The sequence below is a fragment of the Benincasa hispida genome, chromosome 12, assembly GCF_027475165.1.
Source record: "Benincasa hispida cultivar pf3 chromosome 12, pf3_genome.v1.1, whole genome shotgun sequence".
Classification (NCBI taxonomy): Eukaryota; Viridiplantae; Streptophyta; class Magnoliopsida; order Cucurbitales; family Cucurbitaceae; genus Benincasa; species Benincasa hispida.
The window spans coordinates 66,527,432-66,547,590 of NC_143489.1; the positions used below are offsets into that span (position 1 = coordinate 66,527,432).

A 20,159-nucleotide genomic window follows, 5' to 3' on the forward strand; every position below is an offset into this window, starting at 1 on the left:
TTTAATGATTACAATAAAAAAAATTGAATATACAATAGATCTCGCTCTCTCTCTCGCTCACGCTCTCGCCCTCGCCCTCGCCCTCGCTCTCGCTCTAGCCCTCGCTCTCGCTCTCGCCCAAACCCTCGCTCTCGCTCTCGCCCTCGCTCACGCTCTCGCGCTCGCCCTCGCCCTCGCCTCGCCCCGATCTCGCTCTCGCTCTCGCCCTCGCCTCGATCTCGCTGGCTCTCGCCCTCGACCTCGCTCTCGCTCTGGCTCTGGCTCTCGCTCTGGCTCTGGCTCTGGCTCTCGCCCTCGCTCTCGCCTTCGTTGTTACAATTTTGTTTTTCTTAAAGAAAATAAAATAAAATAAAATAAAATAAAATAAAATAATATCAATAATAACCGGGGACCCGACCCGACCCAATTGGAATCGGGTTGGGATGTCATACGTTCCGTTCTCCTCAATATTTCTCGTTTCATTCGAGATCGATCCTCTCCGCTTCGCTCACGAACTCTCCGCTTCATCTTCGAACCCTAAGAAAGGTATGTTCCAACTGCGATTCCTCTACTTTCAATTGATTTTGAGGGTTTGATAGTTGCAAATGTTGCGTAATTTCACTCGATCTTTCAGATTTTCCCCTTTTGTTTACGAACCAGATCAGCGTTTCTATTTCGATTACGATTTGTCAATCAGAAACACTATATTTTTATTTATTTACTTATTTGTTTGTGATTGCGTTGTTTTAAGCTATAATTTGATTTGATTTTATTCTAATTTTCTCCCTCGTTTTACGGGTGGAAACCCTAAATTGCTTCTTGCTTTGTTCTTGGTTTTTTTTCTTTGTTTTTCGTACGATTTATCTTCTTGTAATCTAGGATTTTCTATGATCTTAATATTCCAATTTATCTTCCGCCCGGTTATTTATTTATATTTAGATGTGAAATCACATCATGTTCTATAAGAAGGAAACCTAATAGTTCTCGTTTGGTTTTTCTCGTAATGTCTGTTTGCTCTTAATTTGGTAACTCATCACGATCTTATTCTTCAATTTCTGATTGTTCCTCGCCATTGTGTTTGGATTCAGATATTAAAACAAACAAAGAATGTCTAGTAAAAAGGAAGAGAAGTCGCAAGCTGCTGCTGAAAGGATTAAGGCTGCGGCTCTTAGTGCTACAAAAGGCCTTAGCCGCGCTCAGGCCGAACGAGCAGCTGCGGCTGCTGCTCGGAATGTTAATGCTTATGGGCAGAAAGAAGAAGGGCCTAGCAGATGGCAGGAGAAAAGGGAAGCAAAGAGGCAGATGTATTTAATGAGTACTGAAAAGGCAGTGAGATTGGGTGAAAGAAAGGACATTAAGGTCTCTATGTCTAGTGCTGGTGGAGCTGCTGCACAGTGCCAGAAATGTTATCAGATGGGGCACTGGACCTATGAATGCAAAAACGAACGAGTTTACATATCCCGACCATCTCGAACTCAACAACTCAAAAACCCGAAGCTGAGGATGAAGATGGCAGTCTCATTGGAGTTGGACAACCCAGATTCTGGTGAGGAGAAGAAGCCCAAGAAGGATTCGAAGAAGAACAGTAAACGAAAACATCGGTCCGATGCAAAATCAAATAGCGACAGTGAGGCATCTGTATTTGAGACTGATAGTGGGTCCTCATCAGTTACTGAATCTGATGATTCTTCTGAAGAAAGCAGTTCAGATTACAGTTCATCTGAATCAGAGTCAGAAAGGAGCCGAAGAAGGGGAAAGAAGCAGAAGAGGGGGAGAAGAAAGAGGAGGTACAGTTCGTCTTCTGATTCTTCTGATTCAGACTCGGTGTCTGAATCAGAATCTGATTCCGACAATGAACGTAGTAGGAGGAAGAGCAGAAGACACAGCAGAAAACGCTAGTTAAGGTGATCGATCGATCGAGTGAAAGCGAATTAGAATGATTTTTATATCATTGCAGTTGTAGTCAGTTTAGAGATTTGAGTTCATTCAGTTTCTTGTTTAGGGACACTCCGGATAGAGTTGTTTGTGTGGAAACTGAAGTTTGGGTTTTTTCTTTTCTTCTGATAGTTGAGTTTAGCATCTCCTTTCTTTCCTTTGCTCTCTTAGCTGTTATGAATGTATAAATTGTCGATGCTCTACTTCTATAACTGTTATGTTACAGATGTTGGTTCTTGAATAAACTTTGGTTAATGCTTTATTGGTGCTGTATTCGTGGTTGACACAGCCAATTTCAGGATGCAGTTCTAATGGTCGATACATCTGTCATTGTAGTGCTAACTTCTTTCATTTATTATTTGACATGTCGTTAAATTATTTATTAATTTTCTTTTAAATTTTGTATATCTCACATAATTTTTAAATGTTATTATTGTAATAAGCAATGAAAAAAGGTAGGTTGAAAAATTGTCGAATTCGGATTCGGCACCTGATGGTCCTAGCATTTTCCTGTGTCCTCTGCGACTTGGCTATGTCGTTCTCACATGCCTTGAATATTTTTAGAAGTGAAAGTTGTCCCCACAAGCCATTATGGGTCTTTTCAGCATGTTTTGTCCGTGTTCACATGCATCCCATCCAGAAGGTCACCCAACATAGGATTGTTCCAAGCTAAGCACACACCACCAAAAGCGGTTTAATGTGTAGAACATAGGATTGCTCCAAGCTCAGTGCAAAACAACCTTCTAGAATTGGGTTCAATGTGTCAGCAAACATTGATGAACGTAGAAAGTATTATTCAACAAACAAGACGACTCAATGTTGCTGACACTGATCGAAGACGTATTCGTCATTAACGAGTGCGACAACGGGGTGAACCTAATTTAGAGGGACACGAAGACAACCCCCATGAGAAGTAAGGGCCAGGGGGGTCGTTTTTAAGTCCCACATTGTATCATTTTGTGACCGTTGAGTTATACTAATTTTAGCATTGTTTGTCCAATACACAAATTAGAACATTTGGATTACAAATTTTTCATTCATGAATTTTAGTTTTGTAAGTCAAGTATAATTTTGTGTTTTACTTAAACTAGTAATTTGAAATAATAGAAGTACAAAAATATTCAAAACAAATCTCAAAGATTTGTACATTCAAATATTTACAAATTTCAAGCTTGTAAATTATGCAAACCTTCTAAAACTCATTCTTCTAAATAATACAAACATAAATCATAAGAATCTAAGGGCTTCCCAATTCCAAAGTAATTTTTATACTTCAAAAAAAAAAAGAAAAAAAAAAAAAAGAATATCACTAGCGAGATTATGAGAGAGCGAGATTGAAAGCAATATTGTAGGAGGGAGCGAGATTGTAGAAGAGAGCGAGATATTGTAAGATATGGAAATCGTGTACTGGGTACATGATTACACTAGCGAGATTAAGAGCAAAATTGTAGGAGAGAGCGAGATTGAACGGAAATCGTGTACCCGATACACGATTCTAAATATTTTTGAAAATATTTTCCCCCCAACACTATTTTTGTCATTATTTATTAAAAAATTTTTTTTTAAAAAAATTCGTATTTTCGCTTAGATCTGTTGGGAAAATTAAAAGGATATTGTCCTTTTATAAACTATTTAGGAAAATATTGTTGTTTTCAAACTATTTGTAAAAATATTGTTGTTTGTTTGTTTGTTTGTTTTTTTTAAATAGGTCGAATTTTGAACGCTCGACCTTCCCCTTTCATATTTTTTGTACGTCGAACTTTGAACCCTCGACCTTGCCCTAACATTATTATTGAGTTTGTTTAATTATCATTCCGGAGACCTTCATCATAATTATTTGATGTGGAGAGAACGAAAGACCTTCCTCATTCCGGAGACCTTTCTCATAACACTCATAATTATTTGAAGTGTTAAAAATAATTTTGTATTGGGAGAGAACGAAAGAGGGAAGAGTAAGAGAGAGAGCGAGATATTAAAAGAGAGTGAAATCAGAGAGAGCGAGATATTGAGAGAGAGTGAGAGCGGAGAGAGCGAGATATTGAGAGAGAGCAAGATATTGTGAGAGTGAAATTTGAGAGAGCGAGATATTGAGAGAGAGCAAGATATTGTGAGAGTGAAATTTGAGAGAGCGAGATATTGAGAGAGAGCAAGAGCGGGGAGAGCGAGATATTGAGAGAGAGCGAGAACGGAGAGAGCGAGATAGTGAGAGAAAGCGAAATCTGAGAGAGCGAGATATTGAGAGAGAGCGAGAGTGGATAGAGCGAGATATTGAGAGAGCGAGAATTTCCAGTTTTTTTCTTTTTAACTTGGGAGTTTCCAGCTTGATATATTATTCTTTCTAACCCATTTGGAAACACACTCATTTGGATAAATCTTTTAGAATTTAACTGCTATTGCTTGTAGATGGGGCCATTTCATCTTTTTGGTTCATCATATTCTTATGCTTTTTGATTGTTGCTTGACATCATAAAGATTTTATTATTATTTATAATTAAAAAAAAAAACTCCTTCAAAATCTTGACCTCACTACTGTGATATTTCTGTTCTTTATATCAATAATACAGTCTTATTTATAGACTTGCATGTGAAGGTTTCGAGTATTCATTTGATTTATTATATGTCCCCAAATTATTATCTAAAATATGTAAATTTGAATATTGAAGTTTTTTTTACCTAACTTTTAGATTTAGACTATCTGATGTTACTATTTATGTCAGTGACATTTAAAAGCTTCTATATCAAAATAATTACTATTCATAATATATAAAAAGAATAAATTAAAAAAATAATATCTCATAAAAATAAAAAAATGTTAATTAAATATCTCATTTATATAAAAATAATTACAAAAATCAATGTGTCCCACAAGGCGGACGTCGTTGATTTCGAGCTGATTGTCGTTGTCGACTTCGAACTTGAGGTTGCTCGGGTTCTTCTTAATGTTGCTCTGATACCTCTGTAGGCGCTTCATAATATAAATATTCATTATGCTCTCCACGACCCCGACCATGTCCATGCACATATGAAGACGAAGGATCAGCCTTTGAGTCATAATGTCCTGAACCAAATGCTGGCATCATTGGACTAGCATAATCAGTTTGACTTTGCGTCTGCATCATAGGGGGCAACTCTTCCACATTATGTGCAACCTCATCAAACTCATCCTCTTCCCAAACAGGTCCTCTACGTCTAGGAGCTGGTGGAGGAACAATAGGTATACCGTACATATAATGAATTTCCTCCATATAGCTTTGGTTGTCACTACATATAGTAAGAACATGGTCCAGATCATTCGCAACCTCATGGAGTCTACGATTGTTCGATCTCTGTGAATTATAAAACAATTAGACAATATTTAAAATAAATTTAAATTAAAACTTTATTGATTACAATAAAAAAAATTGAATATACAATAGATATCGCTCTCTCTAACAATCTCGCTCTCTCCTACAATCTTGCTTTGAATCTCGCTCTCTCCTACAATCTCGCTTTGAATCTCGCTCTCTCCTACAATCTCGCTTTGAATCTTGCTCTCTCCTACAATCTCGTTTTGAATCTCGCTCTCTCCTATTATCTTTGTTATTGTTGTTATTTTTCCCGTATCGCTCTCTCCTACCATCTGCTTCACCCACTTATGTTCTTTGTCGAGGGTTGAAGTTTCGACTTATGTGTGTCGAAACTTCAACCTTCGACAACCTAATATACAAAATTAGCGAGATTTGCGAGATTTCTTTCCCTTGTCAAGGGTTGAAGTTTCGGCTTATGTATATCGAAATTTCAACCTTCGACAACCCTAATTTACATATTGTTTCTAAATTTTTCTTTGTTTGTCGAGTTCTCAACGTTCGACCTCTATATTAGTCGAGTCCTCAACGTTCGACCTCTAGCCTCGAACTCCCAAAACAACAATATTCCTTTGATAAGTTTTGAAAACAACAATATTAATATTAAAGGTCCAAGATCTATTTCATTGTTTCAATTTTGTTTTTCTTATAGAAAATAAAATAAAATAATGTCAATAATAATCGGGGACCCGACCCAACCCAATTGGAATCGGGTTGGGATGTTATATGTTCCGTCCTCCTCGATATTTCTCGTTTCATTCAAGATCGCTCCTCTCCGTTTCGCTTACGAACTGGATTCCACTTCATCTTCGAACCCTATGAAAGGTATGTTCTAACTGCGATTCCTCTAATTTCAATTGATTTTGGGGGTTTGATAGTTGCAAATGTTGCGTAATTTCACTCGATCTTTCAGATTTTCCCCTTTTGTTTACGAACCAGATCAGCGTTCTATTTCGATTACGATTTGTTAATCAGAAACACTATATTTTTATTTATTTATTTATTTGTTTGTGATTGCGTTGTTTTAAGCTATAATTTGATTTGATTTTATTCTAATTTTCTCCCTCGTTTTACGGGTGGAAACCTAAATTGCTTCTTGCTTTGTTCTTGGTTTTTTTCTTTGTTTTTCGTACGATTTATCTGCTTGTAATCTAGGATTTTCTATGATCTTAATATTCCAATTTATCTTCCGCCCGGTTATTTATTTATATTTAGATGTGAAATCACATCATGTTCTATAAGAAGGAAACCTAATAGTTCTCGTTTGGTTTTTCTCGTAATGTCTGTTTGCTCTTAATTTGGTAACTCGTCACGATCTTACTCTTCAATTTCTGATTGTTCCTCGCCATTGTGTTTGGATTCAGATATTAAAACAAATAAAGCATGTCTTGTAAAAAGGAAGAGAAGTTGCAAGCTGCTGCTAAAAGGATTAAGGCTGCGACTCTTAGTGCTGCAAAAGGCCTTAGCTGCGCTCAGGCCGAACGAGCAGCTGCGACTGCCGCTCGGAATGTTAATGCTTATGGGTAGAAAGAAGAATGGCCTAGCAGATGGCAGGAGAAAATGGAAGCAAAGAGGCAGATGTATTTAATGAGTACTGAAAAGGCAGTGAGATTGGGTGAAAGAAATGACATTAAGGTCTCTATGTCTAGTGCTGGTGGAGCTGCTACACAGTGCCAGAAATGTTATCAGATGGGACACTGGACCTATGAATGCAAAAAGGAACGAGTTTACATGTCCCGACCATCTTGAACTCAACAACTCAAAAACCCGAAGCTGAGGATGAAGATGGCAGTCTCATTGGAGTTGGACAACCCAGATTCTGGGGAGGAGAAGAAGCCCAAGAAGCATTCGAAGAAGAAGAGTAAACGAAAACATCGGTCCGATGCAAAATCGACAGTGAGGCATCTGTATTTAAGATTGATAGTGGGTCCTCATCAGTTACTGAATCTAATGATTCTTCTGAAGAAAGCAGTTCAGATTACAGTTCATCTAAATCAGAGTCAGAAAGGAGTCGAAGAAGGGGAAAGAAGCAGAAGCGGGGGAGAAGAAAGATGAGGTACAATTCGTCTTCTGATTCTTTTGATTCAGACTCGGGGTCTGAATCAGAATCTGATTCCGACAATGAACGTAGTAGGAGGAAGAGCAGAAGACACAGTAGAAAATGCTAGTTGAGGTAATCGATCGATCGAGTGAAAGCGAATTAGAATGATTTTTATATCATTGCAGTTGTAATTAGTTTAGAGATTTGAGTTCATTCAGTTTCTTGTTTAGGGACATTCTGGATAGAGTTGTTTGTGTGGAAACTGAAGTTTGGGTTTTTTCTTTTCTTCTTCTGATAGTTGAGTTTAACATCTCCTTTCTTTCCTTTGCTCTCTTAGCTGTTATGAATGTATAAATTGTCGATGCTTTACTTCTATAACTGTTATGTTACAGATGTTGGTTCTTGAATAAACTTTGGTTAATGCTTTATTGGTGCTGTATTCGTGGTTGTCACAGCCAATTTTAGGACGCAGTTCTAATGGTCGATACATCTGTAATTGTAGTGCTAACTTCTTTCATTTATTATTTGACATGTCGTTAAATTATTTATTAATTTTCTTTTAAATTTTGTGTATCTTATATAATTTTTAAATGCTATTATTGTAATAAGCAATGAAAAGAGGTAGATTGAAAAATTGTCGAATTCGGATTCAGCACCTGATGGTCCTAGCATTTTCCTGTGTCCTCTGCGACTTGGCTATGTCGTTCTTATATGCCTTGAATGGTTTTAGACGTGAAAGTTGTCCCCACAAGCCAATACGGGTCTTTTCAGCATGTTTTTCCGTGTTCACATGCATCCCATCTAGGAGGTCACCCAACATAAGATTGCTCCAAGCTAAGCACACGCCACCAAAAGGAATGTACCTTGTTGGTATAGGTGGTAACTTTCAATTATTTTAAGCTTTTTTTAATCATATTTTCATGTCATCAAGATCTCTCTCATTCGGATGGGATATTGGTTCATTCATGTACCCCTCCTGAACTCGGGTCGTTACATTCTCATCGACTGAAAATTGATAGTATACCATTCCAATATATTGCTGCACAATATCAACGTAAATATTGACCATAATCATATAAATTTATTGAGCTATTAGACTCCAGAGAGTTCGATTTTCATTTGATGATTGGTTTTACTAGTTTTAAGTTTAGAATGAAATCATAAAAATTTAAAATTATATGGCTGATTTTTGTTTAGTGAGTTAAAAGCTGAAAGTTGTACAAATTCAAAGTTTGCAATTAAAACTGGATTTTGTCATTAATCATTTGATGCATGCTTATCTGAAGATGAAGGAAAGATGAACCTGGATTAGCTCTAATCTCCGTTGATAAATGTAGAACTATTTTCACAAATAGAAAGCAAATATATGTGTGTGAAAAAAGAGGAAAAAAAACAGAGTATGTGGCTACTAGAATTCGAGCCCACAACTAAAGTACAGCCACGTTTGATGTTTAATTTACAACTTAAAATTAAAATGAAAGAGGTAAAATTCTCTCTCTTGGTTAGCATGCCCTTTTACGTTTCAATACTTCAAAGTTCAAACCATTATCTTTATCAACATTATTATAATAATAATAACTAGAGAAAAATACCTTTTGATCCAATACATTAATTTTGATCTAGTGTCTCCCTTAAGTTTTAAAATGTCAATATTTTAGTTTAAATTTTGTCACAATTTTGCGCATCTTTAAACAATTTACACTTTTACATCAATTTTTTCGTACAAATATCATGCCAGTATTTATTAAATAAGTTAAAAGAAGTGTAATTAATTAAATTTTAATATTTTTCATCATTATTAAAATTATACTTCATAATTATTTATTATTTTCAATTGATTAATAGGTATTAAACTAAAATGTGTATTTAGCAGAGAATGTTATGGAGGTATAATTGACGTTTAAAAACGCCAAAATCAAGAAAAACCATAATACAGACCGAAAGTGTCAACTAAAAACCAAATGGACTTAGAAAAAGGAGTTGATTTCGTCTTGACCTAAACTAGTAACCTCAACCAACCATTTTCAAATGTCTAATGAAACATGTTTTGTACATGTCCCGACTCAAAAGAATGTTTTAGACCTAAAATATAGCTTAAGAAAGACGTTTGACCTTGGACCAAGGCGAAGGCCGACGCGAGCCAAACATGAAATCAGACATACTACTTGACCCAATTGATTATTTAATTATCCCAAGGCAACTTATAAACCCTAGAAAATACCTTAAGTCAACTTTGTCTATAAATAATCATTATAATTTCATATGAGATGACTTTGAGTCCTACTCTCAAACTCTGTAACTTCCACAACATTCTCTCTCCGATTGAAATATAGGAACATACATGTGTACAACTTTATCAATGTACAAATTTTCTCTTTTGGAGGTCTCAAGTACATCCACATCTGTCTAAAATTTGACATCAATAGAAGAAATTATTATTGTGTTGTTTTATATTATTATGTTTTATTTTAGTAATATTTTATTACTTTTTAAAATCTACATCTTGAAGATCGCAGAGAAGGCTAATAGACTTGACCATATATATATTTGAAGAAAAAAAATCTACAATACGTAGATTGTTGTGAATTTGAGGAGCACAACGGTGCACAACGAGAACACGGATATGGAGAAAATATAATATGATAATAATATATAATAGAATAAATAAATATTAAAATAAATATAATATAATATATAAATATTCAAAATAAATAAATAACCAAAACTAAATAAAATAACAAATAATAGATTTTTCCACTTTCTCCAATCTTTTTAGATTGGTCACCAATATATGTATGTCCTTCAAAATCCACCAAATGTCACTAATTATAGTCAATTTGACAAGTAGAAGGTGGATTTTTTCTATTGATGCCACTAATAGTATATAATCTCGAGACACATGGACAATACATGTGGGTAATGAGTAAGTGATACATGCGGGTAATGAGTAAGTGATACATACGGGTATAGACGATCATTTAGTAAACGCTTGGACACGCGATCGTTTAGCAAAGAGCTAGACGATCGTTTAGCAAATACTATGAGATCGTTTAGAAAGAAGCACACGTGTATACGATCGTGTAGAAACGTTGAGCTATCGTGTAGGCTCTCGGTTCACTATGCGATAGGATGTATACACCAAACGTGAGCGAATGATGGATCTCTTGCAAAATGAAAACGATTTTCATTTTGTTCTTCAATTACAAAAACTAAATGAAACTTCCCACTATCACACGGTTACGAAGAAAATGCCGGCACAATTATCCTATAATTGTCCAATATAAATAATAAATATAATCATATTATATTCATTAACCTATGGCTTAATATCACATCAAATGCAACATATGAACCATAGTCTTTTCTCCTTCACTAGATATAAATCATATTTATATCATTTTCCTCCAAATAATGTATCTCATACATAAAGTCAATCGTATATAATTAACCAGTTCAATCATATCATATATAATTGAACTCCCTCTTATCAATTTGAACATTTCAAACTGATCCTAAAACTTATTCTCAACTTGAATCCATTGAGCTACCAAGGGGACCTTATGAACCTATGGCTCGAAGCTCCAACGGTAAGTGAATAGCTGACTAAACTCTTTAGCCACGAGATCCACCATCCGTTAACTGCAAGAAATTCCACTAAAGACCAATAGCTGAACTCTTCTAACACAGATATGTTTATGTGTCCATCAGATATAACCAATTATACGATAACCCTTCACAGATAAGTACAGCTAGACTAATTTACCATTTTTCTCCTATAGTTACATCTAACTCCTTAAGTACCACTGATCCCTCTAATTAACAATACAACATAGTCCTACTATGTGTGGACACCTCTCGGGCCATGAGAAGGTGTGTGGCGCCACATCGTTCAAGCTCCAGAATCAGCCCTTAAGGGAGCAATCTATCTACTTACCCTTGCTTCGGGGAAGGAGTGAATTCCATCTTGTGTAGTTGAGTTCTCAACTCCCAAATCAAACGAATCCCCAAAGTGACAGGTTTGAGTCGGCGATCTGGCCACTCGCACCCATGTAAATCAAAGGACCGCCTTCAAAGGCAGGAGTTCCCAACTTACTCAGACTTGAGGTCATGTTACCTATGGTCATCCCAGTGAAGTGAAGTCTCTTTCATGAATGGTGTTATTTAATGAGACTATAATACTTCGTGGTCCGGTCTTATACAAACTCTTTGTATAGGATGCCCCCGCTCGCATGTCTCTACATGAATGATCAGGATCAGACCATCTGTAGCAAGTTACAACATTTGTAACTATTCTACAAAGCGGGCTGCATCCATAGCGTTACCAGGATAAGGTTCCCTCCTATATCCATATACTACAGACCATTTTGGTTATCACTTAAGGCATGATCCACTTGTATGTCTCCACATACATACTTAAGTTACAAACGACAACCAGGGATCTTAGTTTATTGGTTTGTGGTAAAGAAACTAAAATATCCAATATTCATAGACAACAAGTGAAGAAAATATCATATATTATACTGAAGGATCACATATCTAAGAGTTCCATGAGCATGTTCGGATCGCTCCGATCTCACAGTGACCTAAATACATATTATACATTCAAATCATACAGTTATGCAAACAAATCTTAATTAACGACATGCTCAGAACAAGATAAATAACAAGGGAAAGAGTACTATACCAGTTGAAGACTATCTTCAATCTTCGGCACTCACAGCAGTGGAAAACCTCCACGTGATCTACCAACACCCATCGGAAGCGTCGACTGCAGCAACACGAACAAACGTGAACACGAACACCGTGGGGACGACACCACCACTAAAGAGCCCTAGGTATTCTCGGAGTGAGAACCCAAAGCGTGGTCTTTGGTGAATTTGGTAGAGGAAGGAAGACACACGAATTGTGTAGACGATAAGCAAGTGGGAGGGAAAAAGACGCTATCGCATAGTAGACTGCTTATTGTTTAGGAGAAGTTACACGATCGTGTAGGATTTACTGAATGATCGTTTAGGAAAAGATATACGATCGTTTAGCCTAAATCGGCACACTATACGGTCGTTTAGAGAGGCTATCCGATCGTGTAGGAAATAGTGTGTGATCGTTTAGGCGCGAGGTAGACGATCGTTTAGGCGGAGAGGACTTTTGTAGGCTCTCGTTTTACGTAAGCGATTGTTTACAATTCTCCAACGCGCACTTGCGAATTCTCTTTGGGCGATTGAACGATGGATGATTCAAAATGAAAACATTTTTCATTTTAACTCATCAGTTACACTAACCGACGTTGCCCTATTTACCCACGTCCGAACGTGAATTTTAGATTAATAATCTTATAATTAATCAATAAATATAATAATATTATATTTTTATCCTATAGATTGATATCACGTATCTACTATAGTATTTTCTCCTCTACTTGATATAAATCATATTTATATCTAATTTCCTCCAAAATAATGTATCTCATACATTTAGCCAATTATATCATATATAATTAACCAGTCCAATTATTTCATATATAATCGAACTTCCTCTTGTCAATTTGAACATTTCAAATTAACCCAAATACTGGTTCTCGACTTTATCCAAGCTACCCAGGGGACCTAATGGACCTGTGGCTCGAAGCTCCAATGGTCCGTGAATAGCTGACTAAAGTCTTTAGCCACGTGATCCACCATCCGTTAACTGCCACACATTCCACTAAAGACCAATAGCTGAACTCTTCTTACCACAGATATATTTCTGTGTCCATCGGATATAACCAATCATGAGTACAATGACCCTTCTCAGACGCTCGTAAGTACAACTGGGCCAAATTACCGTTATGCCCTTGAGTTACATCTCACTTCTTAAATACCCCTGATTCCTCTAATGAACAATACAACATAGTCCAACAATGTGTGAACACCTCTGGGGCCAAGAGAAGGTGTGGCGCCACATCATTCAAGCCCCGGAATCAACCCTTAAGGGAGCCATCTATCTACTTACCCTGTCTCGGGGAAGGAGTAAATTCTATTTTGTGTGGCTGAGTTCCCAACTCCCAAATTAGACAAATCCCAAAAATGGCAGGTTTAAATCGGCGATCTGGCCACTCGCACCCATACAAATCAAAGAACCACCCTCAATGACAAGAGTTCTCAACTCACTCAGAATTGAGGTCATGTTACCTATGGTCATCCTAGTGAAGTGAAGTCTCTGTCATGAACGGTGTTATATAACGAGACATTAACACTTCGTGGTCAGGTCTTATACAAACTCTTTGTATAGAACGCCCTCGCTCGCATGTCCCCAACACGAATGATCAGGATCAGACCATCTGTGACAAGTTACAACACTTGTGACCATTCCATAAAGCGAGCTGCATCCGTAGCGTTACCAGGATAAGGTTTCCCTCATATATCCATATACTACAGACCATTTTGGTTATCACTCAAGATATGATCCACTTATATGTCACCACATACATGCTTGAGTCACATATAGATAACCAGGGATTTTATGTTTATTGGTTTATGGTAAAGCAAATAAAACAAGTAACTGAGCAAAAATACAAGATGTGAAGTAAATATCATACAACACAAGCGTTCGTGCAAATTGTTTACAAACTACAAGACATGAGACTTTAGGGCATCAACCCCAATATATACATCACAAGCATTTGTTAAAAATTGTGTTTACAAACTACAGGACACGAGAGTTTAGGGCATCATCCCAACAGTTTGTCCATATAAAGTCTTTTCAAAACTTTTCCTATATAAGTTGACTGATGAACAAATATCCCATCTATTAAATGTTTGATTTGCAAGCCAACACAAAATTTTGTTTTTATGAGATATTTCATCTCAAATTATTTCTCAAGATATTCTATTGTCTTTGAAAACTCTTCAGAAGTCCCAATTATATTTAAGTAATCAATATACACAGTTATAATAGTAAATCTTGACTGTGATTTCTTTATAAAAACACATGGACATATTGAATTGTTTTGACATCCTTCTTGCAACAAATATCCACTCAGTCGATTATATCAAATTCATCTTGATTGTTTCAATCCATATCGTGATCTCTGTAACTTTATTGAATACAATTTTTGAAAATTTGATTTACATGTTTTAAGTACCTTAAATCTTTTTGGAAATCTCATATAAATATCATTATCCAAAGATCCATACAAATATGTTGTGACTACATCTATAAGATGTATTTTCGGACTTTTATATTCAGTCAGACCAATTAAATATCTTAGTGTAATTGTATCCACCACTAGAGAATATGTCTTCTCATAATCAATACCAGATTTATATGAAAAATCTTGTGCAACTAGTCTTACTTTATATCTTTTGATCTCATTATTTTCATTTCTTTTCCTCACAAATACCCATTTGTATTCCATAGGTTTGACACCTTCTGATGTTTGGATTACTTGTCCAAAAATCTAGCATTTTGAAAGTGAGTTTAATTCTGCCCCAATTGTTGTTTTTTCCTAAAGCCAATCTTTTCTAGGTCGACATTCTTCAATAGATTTTGGTTTAGAATTCTCATTTTCAAATATAATATCCAGAGTAACGTTATACGCAAAAATATTGTCAATAACTACATGTTCGGTTCCATCTTTTTCTTGTCATGACATAGTTTATTGAAATCTATTATTACCTTTATGTATTCCATTTTCTTCATTAGTCATGTCATAAATTTCTTTATGGGTATTTACATCCTCAACCAAGTTTTCTTGACTATTATTTTTTTTTATTTTTCGAGGATTTTTATCTTTGAAACCCACTGGTCTACCACACTTCTAGCATGTGCCGGACTTATTAGTGACAACTTGCTATGTTGGGATATCAATTTTCAATAGAATATTTGCAGCTGGTATATATGACTTAGTTACTTTCTTTACAATTATAAATGGACTTGGTAACTGATTTTTTGTATTTTCCAAATGAATTATCTTCTGAATTTCAAGTTCACATTGATATGTACGAGGATTTAAATGAGATAATAGCGGTGCATTTTATGTAATTTTTTCCCAACTTCTTGATTTCTCTCTCCCTAATGTTGAAAATTTTGTCTCATTAAAATGACAATCAACAAATCGTGAGGTAAATACGTCACCCATTAGGGTTAAGATATTTGACAATTGATAGAAAATCATGTCCAATATATATTCCTAACCTCCTTTGAGGTCCCATCTTAGTACGTTACGGTGGAGCAATTGGAACATATACTGCACATCCAAAAATTCTTAAATGAAACATATTTAGGTCATGACCATAAGCTAATTGTAACGGAGAGTATTTATGATAAGATACTGACCTAATGCATTCAAGTGACGCTGCATGCAAAATAACATGTCCCTATACAGATGTAGGATGCTTAGCTTACATAAGCAATGGTCTAGCAATTAACTGCAAACATTTTATGAATGATTCCTATGAAGTACAGATACTTCAAGTGAGGCAAAGAATCAGTATCAGACACGTATCAGATACTGATACTTCCATATACTTTCTAGATACGTATCTGACACGCGATTTGACGTATCTATACTTTCAGATACTTTCCAGATACGTATATTACACGCGATTTGACGTATCTATTTCTATGCGTACTTTTTTATTTTTTATTATTTTAAAAAAGACAAGTAACTTATCTAATTTTTCCTAATTTAAAATTAGACAACCTATTTAAAAAGCTCACTACTCGAGTCTGAAACTAAAAGAATAAAAAATAAATAACAGACCAAACCCTAGACTAGAATCATCTAATCTCCATCTTTACATTTGAGTCCCCACAAAATTCACCAAAATATAAACCATTTGAATATCTTCAACAATAAGTTCTTCGTTAATCTTCATACTTCTGTCTCTAATATTCTTTTTCTTCTTTGCAATATGAGTCACTTTTCTATTGCATTTTATTAACTATTGTATTTCAACATCTTAGATTTTTTTTTTTTTTATTGTATTCTATTTTGTGCTATTGTTATTAACTTATATGCTAAATTTATCTTCAACGTATCAGTATCTTCATTTATATATATATATATATTAAAAAAATATAAAAAAAATAATGCATCCTTAGACGTATCCATATCTTAGTTTTTTAGAAATTGACGAATCATCGTATCCGATCGTATCCGTATCATGTAGCCGTATCTGTGTCTGTGCTTCATAAAATGATTATGTTAGACCATTTTGTGTATGAACATGAGCTATAAGATGTTCAACACTTATCCCAATTGATATACAATAACGATAAAAAATTTGGGATGTAAATTCACCAACATTATTAAGACAAACGATCTTAATTGTATAATCAGGAAAAATTGTACTCTTAACTTCGTCTGAACAAGTAATCTTAGAAATGCAAGATCTCGACTCGATAATAAACACACGTGTAACCATCTACTAGATGCGTCTATTAATACCATAAGATATCGAAATGATCCATTTGGTGGATTAATATATCCACATATATCACCATGAATTCGTTCTAAAAATGCAGGTGATTTAGTGTATACTTTAACTAGTAATGATCTAATGATTAATTTACCTTGAAAGTAAACATCACATTATAATTAATTAGATTGAAGAATTAGACTTTCTAATTCTTCAATAGATGTTCATTTGAACTCTTAATAGTTATTCCCTGAATGACCTAATCCCATGCCAAATCGTAAATATGTTTGAATTTCATGAATTTCAGGCTCATTGTTGCATATGTTTTAATTACTTGTATATATCTATAATATAATTCAGAAGATAAAACAGACAACTCTTCTTGTATATATTTCTTATATAAGACAATAAAATATAATATAAAGATACTCCGTATTATTTTTTGTATCAGTCTCAATATGATAACCATTACGACTTAAATTTTCAAAACTAAGTAGATTTTTCTTTGATCGACTAAAAACCAATACATTGTCAATTCTAAATTTTATTCTTAATAATATTTACTTTTCTAAATCTAATATTGTATTAATTTTTACTTCCAATATTATCAATTTGAAAAAATATTTTTTACTTATAAGTATTATATATTTTTAAAAAATATTTCTACTTGTAAGTATTTTATGTGTAATTACACTATCGACTAGACTTAACTCTTCTTTATTCATTTTTAAATTACAAAAATATATGAAAATAATCCAAATGTTTTTTATTAGAAAAAATAATTACAATAAAAAACACAACATTTAAATATAAACATAGTTTTTTTTTTATTTTTTTTTTTATTTTTTTTTTTATATCAATTTATGACTTGAACCCTACTCCGATACCATATTTAATTACCAATCGACCTTGATGAATGAAAATAAATTTAATCATAATCTAACAATTTAATTTTAATGACAATACTATCCTAAAATATTATATTTATATTAAAATTTTAATAGATATCAAAGATGCAAAATAACATTAAATTTATTAATTATAAAAAAAAAACCGACATCTTTTAAGATCTACATCTAAAGAAAAAACGATAGGAACTCTATTAATTTGAGTGTACAACGACACAATGAAAACACAGATAAATAATATAATATAAAATAATATATAATAAAATAAATATAATATGATATATAAATATATAAAATAAATAAATAATATAACAAATAATAGATTTCTACATTTTCTTAAATCGAGGTAATTTTCAAAACCCACTTAGTACCACTATTTATCGTCAATTTATAGTCGATCTGACCTAAAGAATGAACACTAATAATATCACATATAATTTAACGTATTTATAATATAATTTAGTCATTGACTAAAATTAGACATATTGTAATAAAACTCGCATTACAAACGCAAAATAGTATTTAAACTTTTTCTTTTTTTCTCATTTAAACCCCTCCGACGACCGGAGCAGTGCGGTGCGGAGGAGGGCGGATCATATTCCAAAACCCAACTTCATATTCAAGAACTCTCAACAATCCCACTTCTGCTTTTTTACTCACTTCTCCACTCCCCATTTCCAATCTCCTATCCGCAATCTCCTTCAATCTATTACAGTACTTCCCAAATCCTTCATTCCCCCATCTTCCACAAGCTTCTCTCAATTCCAATGGCGTTTTTGTTCCTTCTTCAGAGCAATACGCAAAGCTCTCATGGTACACCGCTTCTATCCCCCAAAGCGCCGTTATCGCCACCGTGTATTCCACTTCCGGCCTCATCAAACTCTCCAGAAACCTAAATCCAAATCAACAAAAGTAAACAAAACAAAAATTGAAGCAATCTTGCCTGTGATTCGCCCGATTCAGGTCTCGATCTATACCTGGAATAGCCAACCGTGGCTTTCTGAGGAACAATTTCAGTCAAATTGATGTCTCGTTTTAGGGCTTCTTTCTTGAACCACGCGAATTCGTCATTAAGAGATGCTAAACTCCCGAGAATCACTTCCTCATCTGCACGATCGTCCGATTCTTTCCATGCTTTCACTAACACACTTGCGACGAATGCCGCGAATGATCTTAGAAATTCGCACTCCTGTTCCTGAAGAATTTCAAATCGGATTGTGATTTGGATGTGAAATCGATCGGTTTCGAAGACCTAATTTGAGGATTCTGGAAACTTACCAGCCAGATTCTGAAGGCGGAGAGATCGACGGTGCCGTCGCGAATGGTGAGGACGAAAGGATGGCGTGTGGCCTCCGTGTAGATGAGACGGTGCTTTCTGAGCCATGAGTCGGTGGCGGTCATTCCTCCGGCGAGTTGAGCTCTGGTTTTAGGGTCCGCCATTTTTTGCGTTGCTTCGAAATTCAGATTGGAAGAGAGGAAGAAGAACCGAGTGAAATAAAAAGCGTGGGAGAAATTGTACACGTGTGATTAGTTGAAGGGTTTTCTTGCACACGTGGAGTAATGCTTAAGCAGCATCACGTGCTTCGTGGCATCACAATAAATATTTCTAAATTAGAAAAAAAAAAAGATTGTGATATTGGAGAAGCTATATATTGGTAGATTTAATTTCAATTACCATTTTCGTCATTTTAGAATTTGATCAATTTTTGTGGCCGTAGTTTAGATAAATTCTAATGTGTGTGTGTGTTTTTTTTTTTTAAAAAATCTGTTGTGATCGTTTAATGAAAATTATTATAAATTTTGAAAAGATATATATATATATATATGTGTACTTGAATGAAAATTATTATTATTATTATTATTTGATCAATTTTGATAAAAAATAAGATAGATGGATTAATTAATATTTATTAAAAATATAAAGACTAGATTGAACATTTGTACTTTCAAATATAAAGTTAAATAAGCATCAAAGTTTAGAAGTTAAAGTGATAATTTAATTGATTAAAACAAATATACAATTATTATAAAGAGTTTATAGCATTTAATACAACTTCAAAGTTCAAAGGAAAATTTTAAAAAAATGTCTAAAAAGTCTAAAAGGTGATGTCCACGTACATTTGTTAATTTAAATTAGACTAATTTATTAATTATAGGGCATAACCTTATAAATTAAAATTTCATGCGCAATATATATATTTGTGTGTCAATTTATAGACATTTAGGTTAGAAAATCGAGTATATTCACATTTATTTAATTTGATGATAAACTTTATTTTCAATTTTTCTTTAAAATGTATGTGTTTCTTATTAGTCAATCATACACAAATTAAAATCTAAACAAAAAAGACAGAAGAATTTTATTTCTCTTAGAATTGATGGTAAACATGAATAGTTAATGTATTTAATAGAAAAATAAAAATTCTACCAGAATTGAGTAAAAATAATAGATCTTAAAAAGGAAATAGAAACAAAAAAAAAAAAATCATTAATGAAAAAAAAAATGCAAGTATAGGAAAGAGAAATGGGAGAGACATAAAAATAAAAAGAAATG

General features: G+C 34.3%; 3 protein-coding genes across 3 annotated transcripts; 2 read left to right on the top strand and 1 right to left on the bottom strand.

The window, feature by feature from the left end:
* Positions 1–386: 386 nt before the first annotated feature.
* LOC150032146 (uncharacterized) lies at positions 387–2,176 on the top strand. Its single transcript, XM_090308098.1, has 2 exons — positions 387–525; positions 1,068–2,176. Exon 2 carries the CDS (start codon positions 1,087–1,089, stop codon positions 1,876–1,878), a length of 792 nt encoding a protein of 263 aa, XP_090164224.1. The 5' UTR covers positions 387–525; positions 1,068–1,086; the 3' UTR covers positions 1,879–2,176.
* Positions 2,177–5,948: 3,772 nt separating this feature from the next.
* LOC120092615 (uncharacterized) lies at positions 5,949–7,727 on the top strand. The gene is given in 3 exon segments (XM_039050758.2): positions 5,949–6,083; positions 6,623–7,149; positions 7,152–7,727. Coding segments are annotated over 2 exon segments (783 nt in total). The 5' UTR covers positions 5,949–6,083; positions 6,623–6,641; the 3' UTR covers positions 7,427–7,727.
* Positions 7,728–18,032: 10,305 nt separating this feature from the next.
* On the bottom strand, positions 18,033–19,225 carry LOC120067794 (heme oxygenase-like, multi-helical). The gene is made up of 3 exons (XM_039019382.2): positions 18,884–19,225; positions 18,583–18,800; positions 18,033–18,497 (listed from the first exon to the last, which is right to left on the bottom strand). The coding sequence occupies exons 1-3, from the start codon at positions 19,043–19,045 to the stop codon at positions 18,152–18,154; spliced, it is 726 nt and encodes a 241-aa protein (XP_038875310.1). The 5' UTR covers positions 19,046–19,225; the 3' UTR covers positions 18,033–18,151.
* Positions 19,226–20,159: the final 934 nt, after the last annotated feature.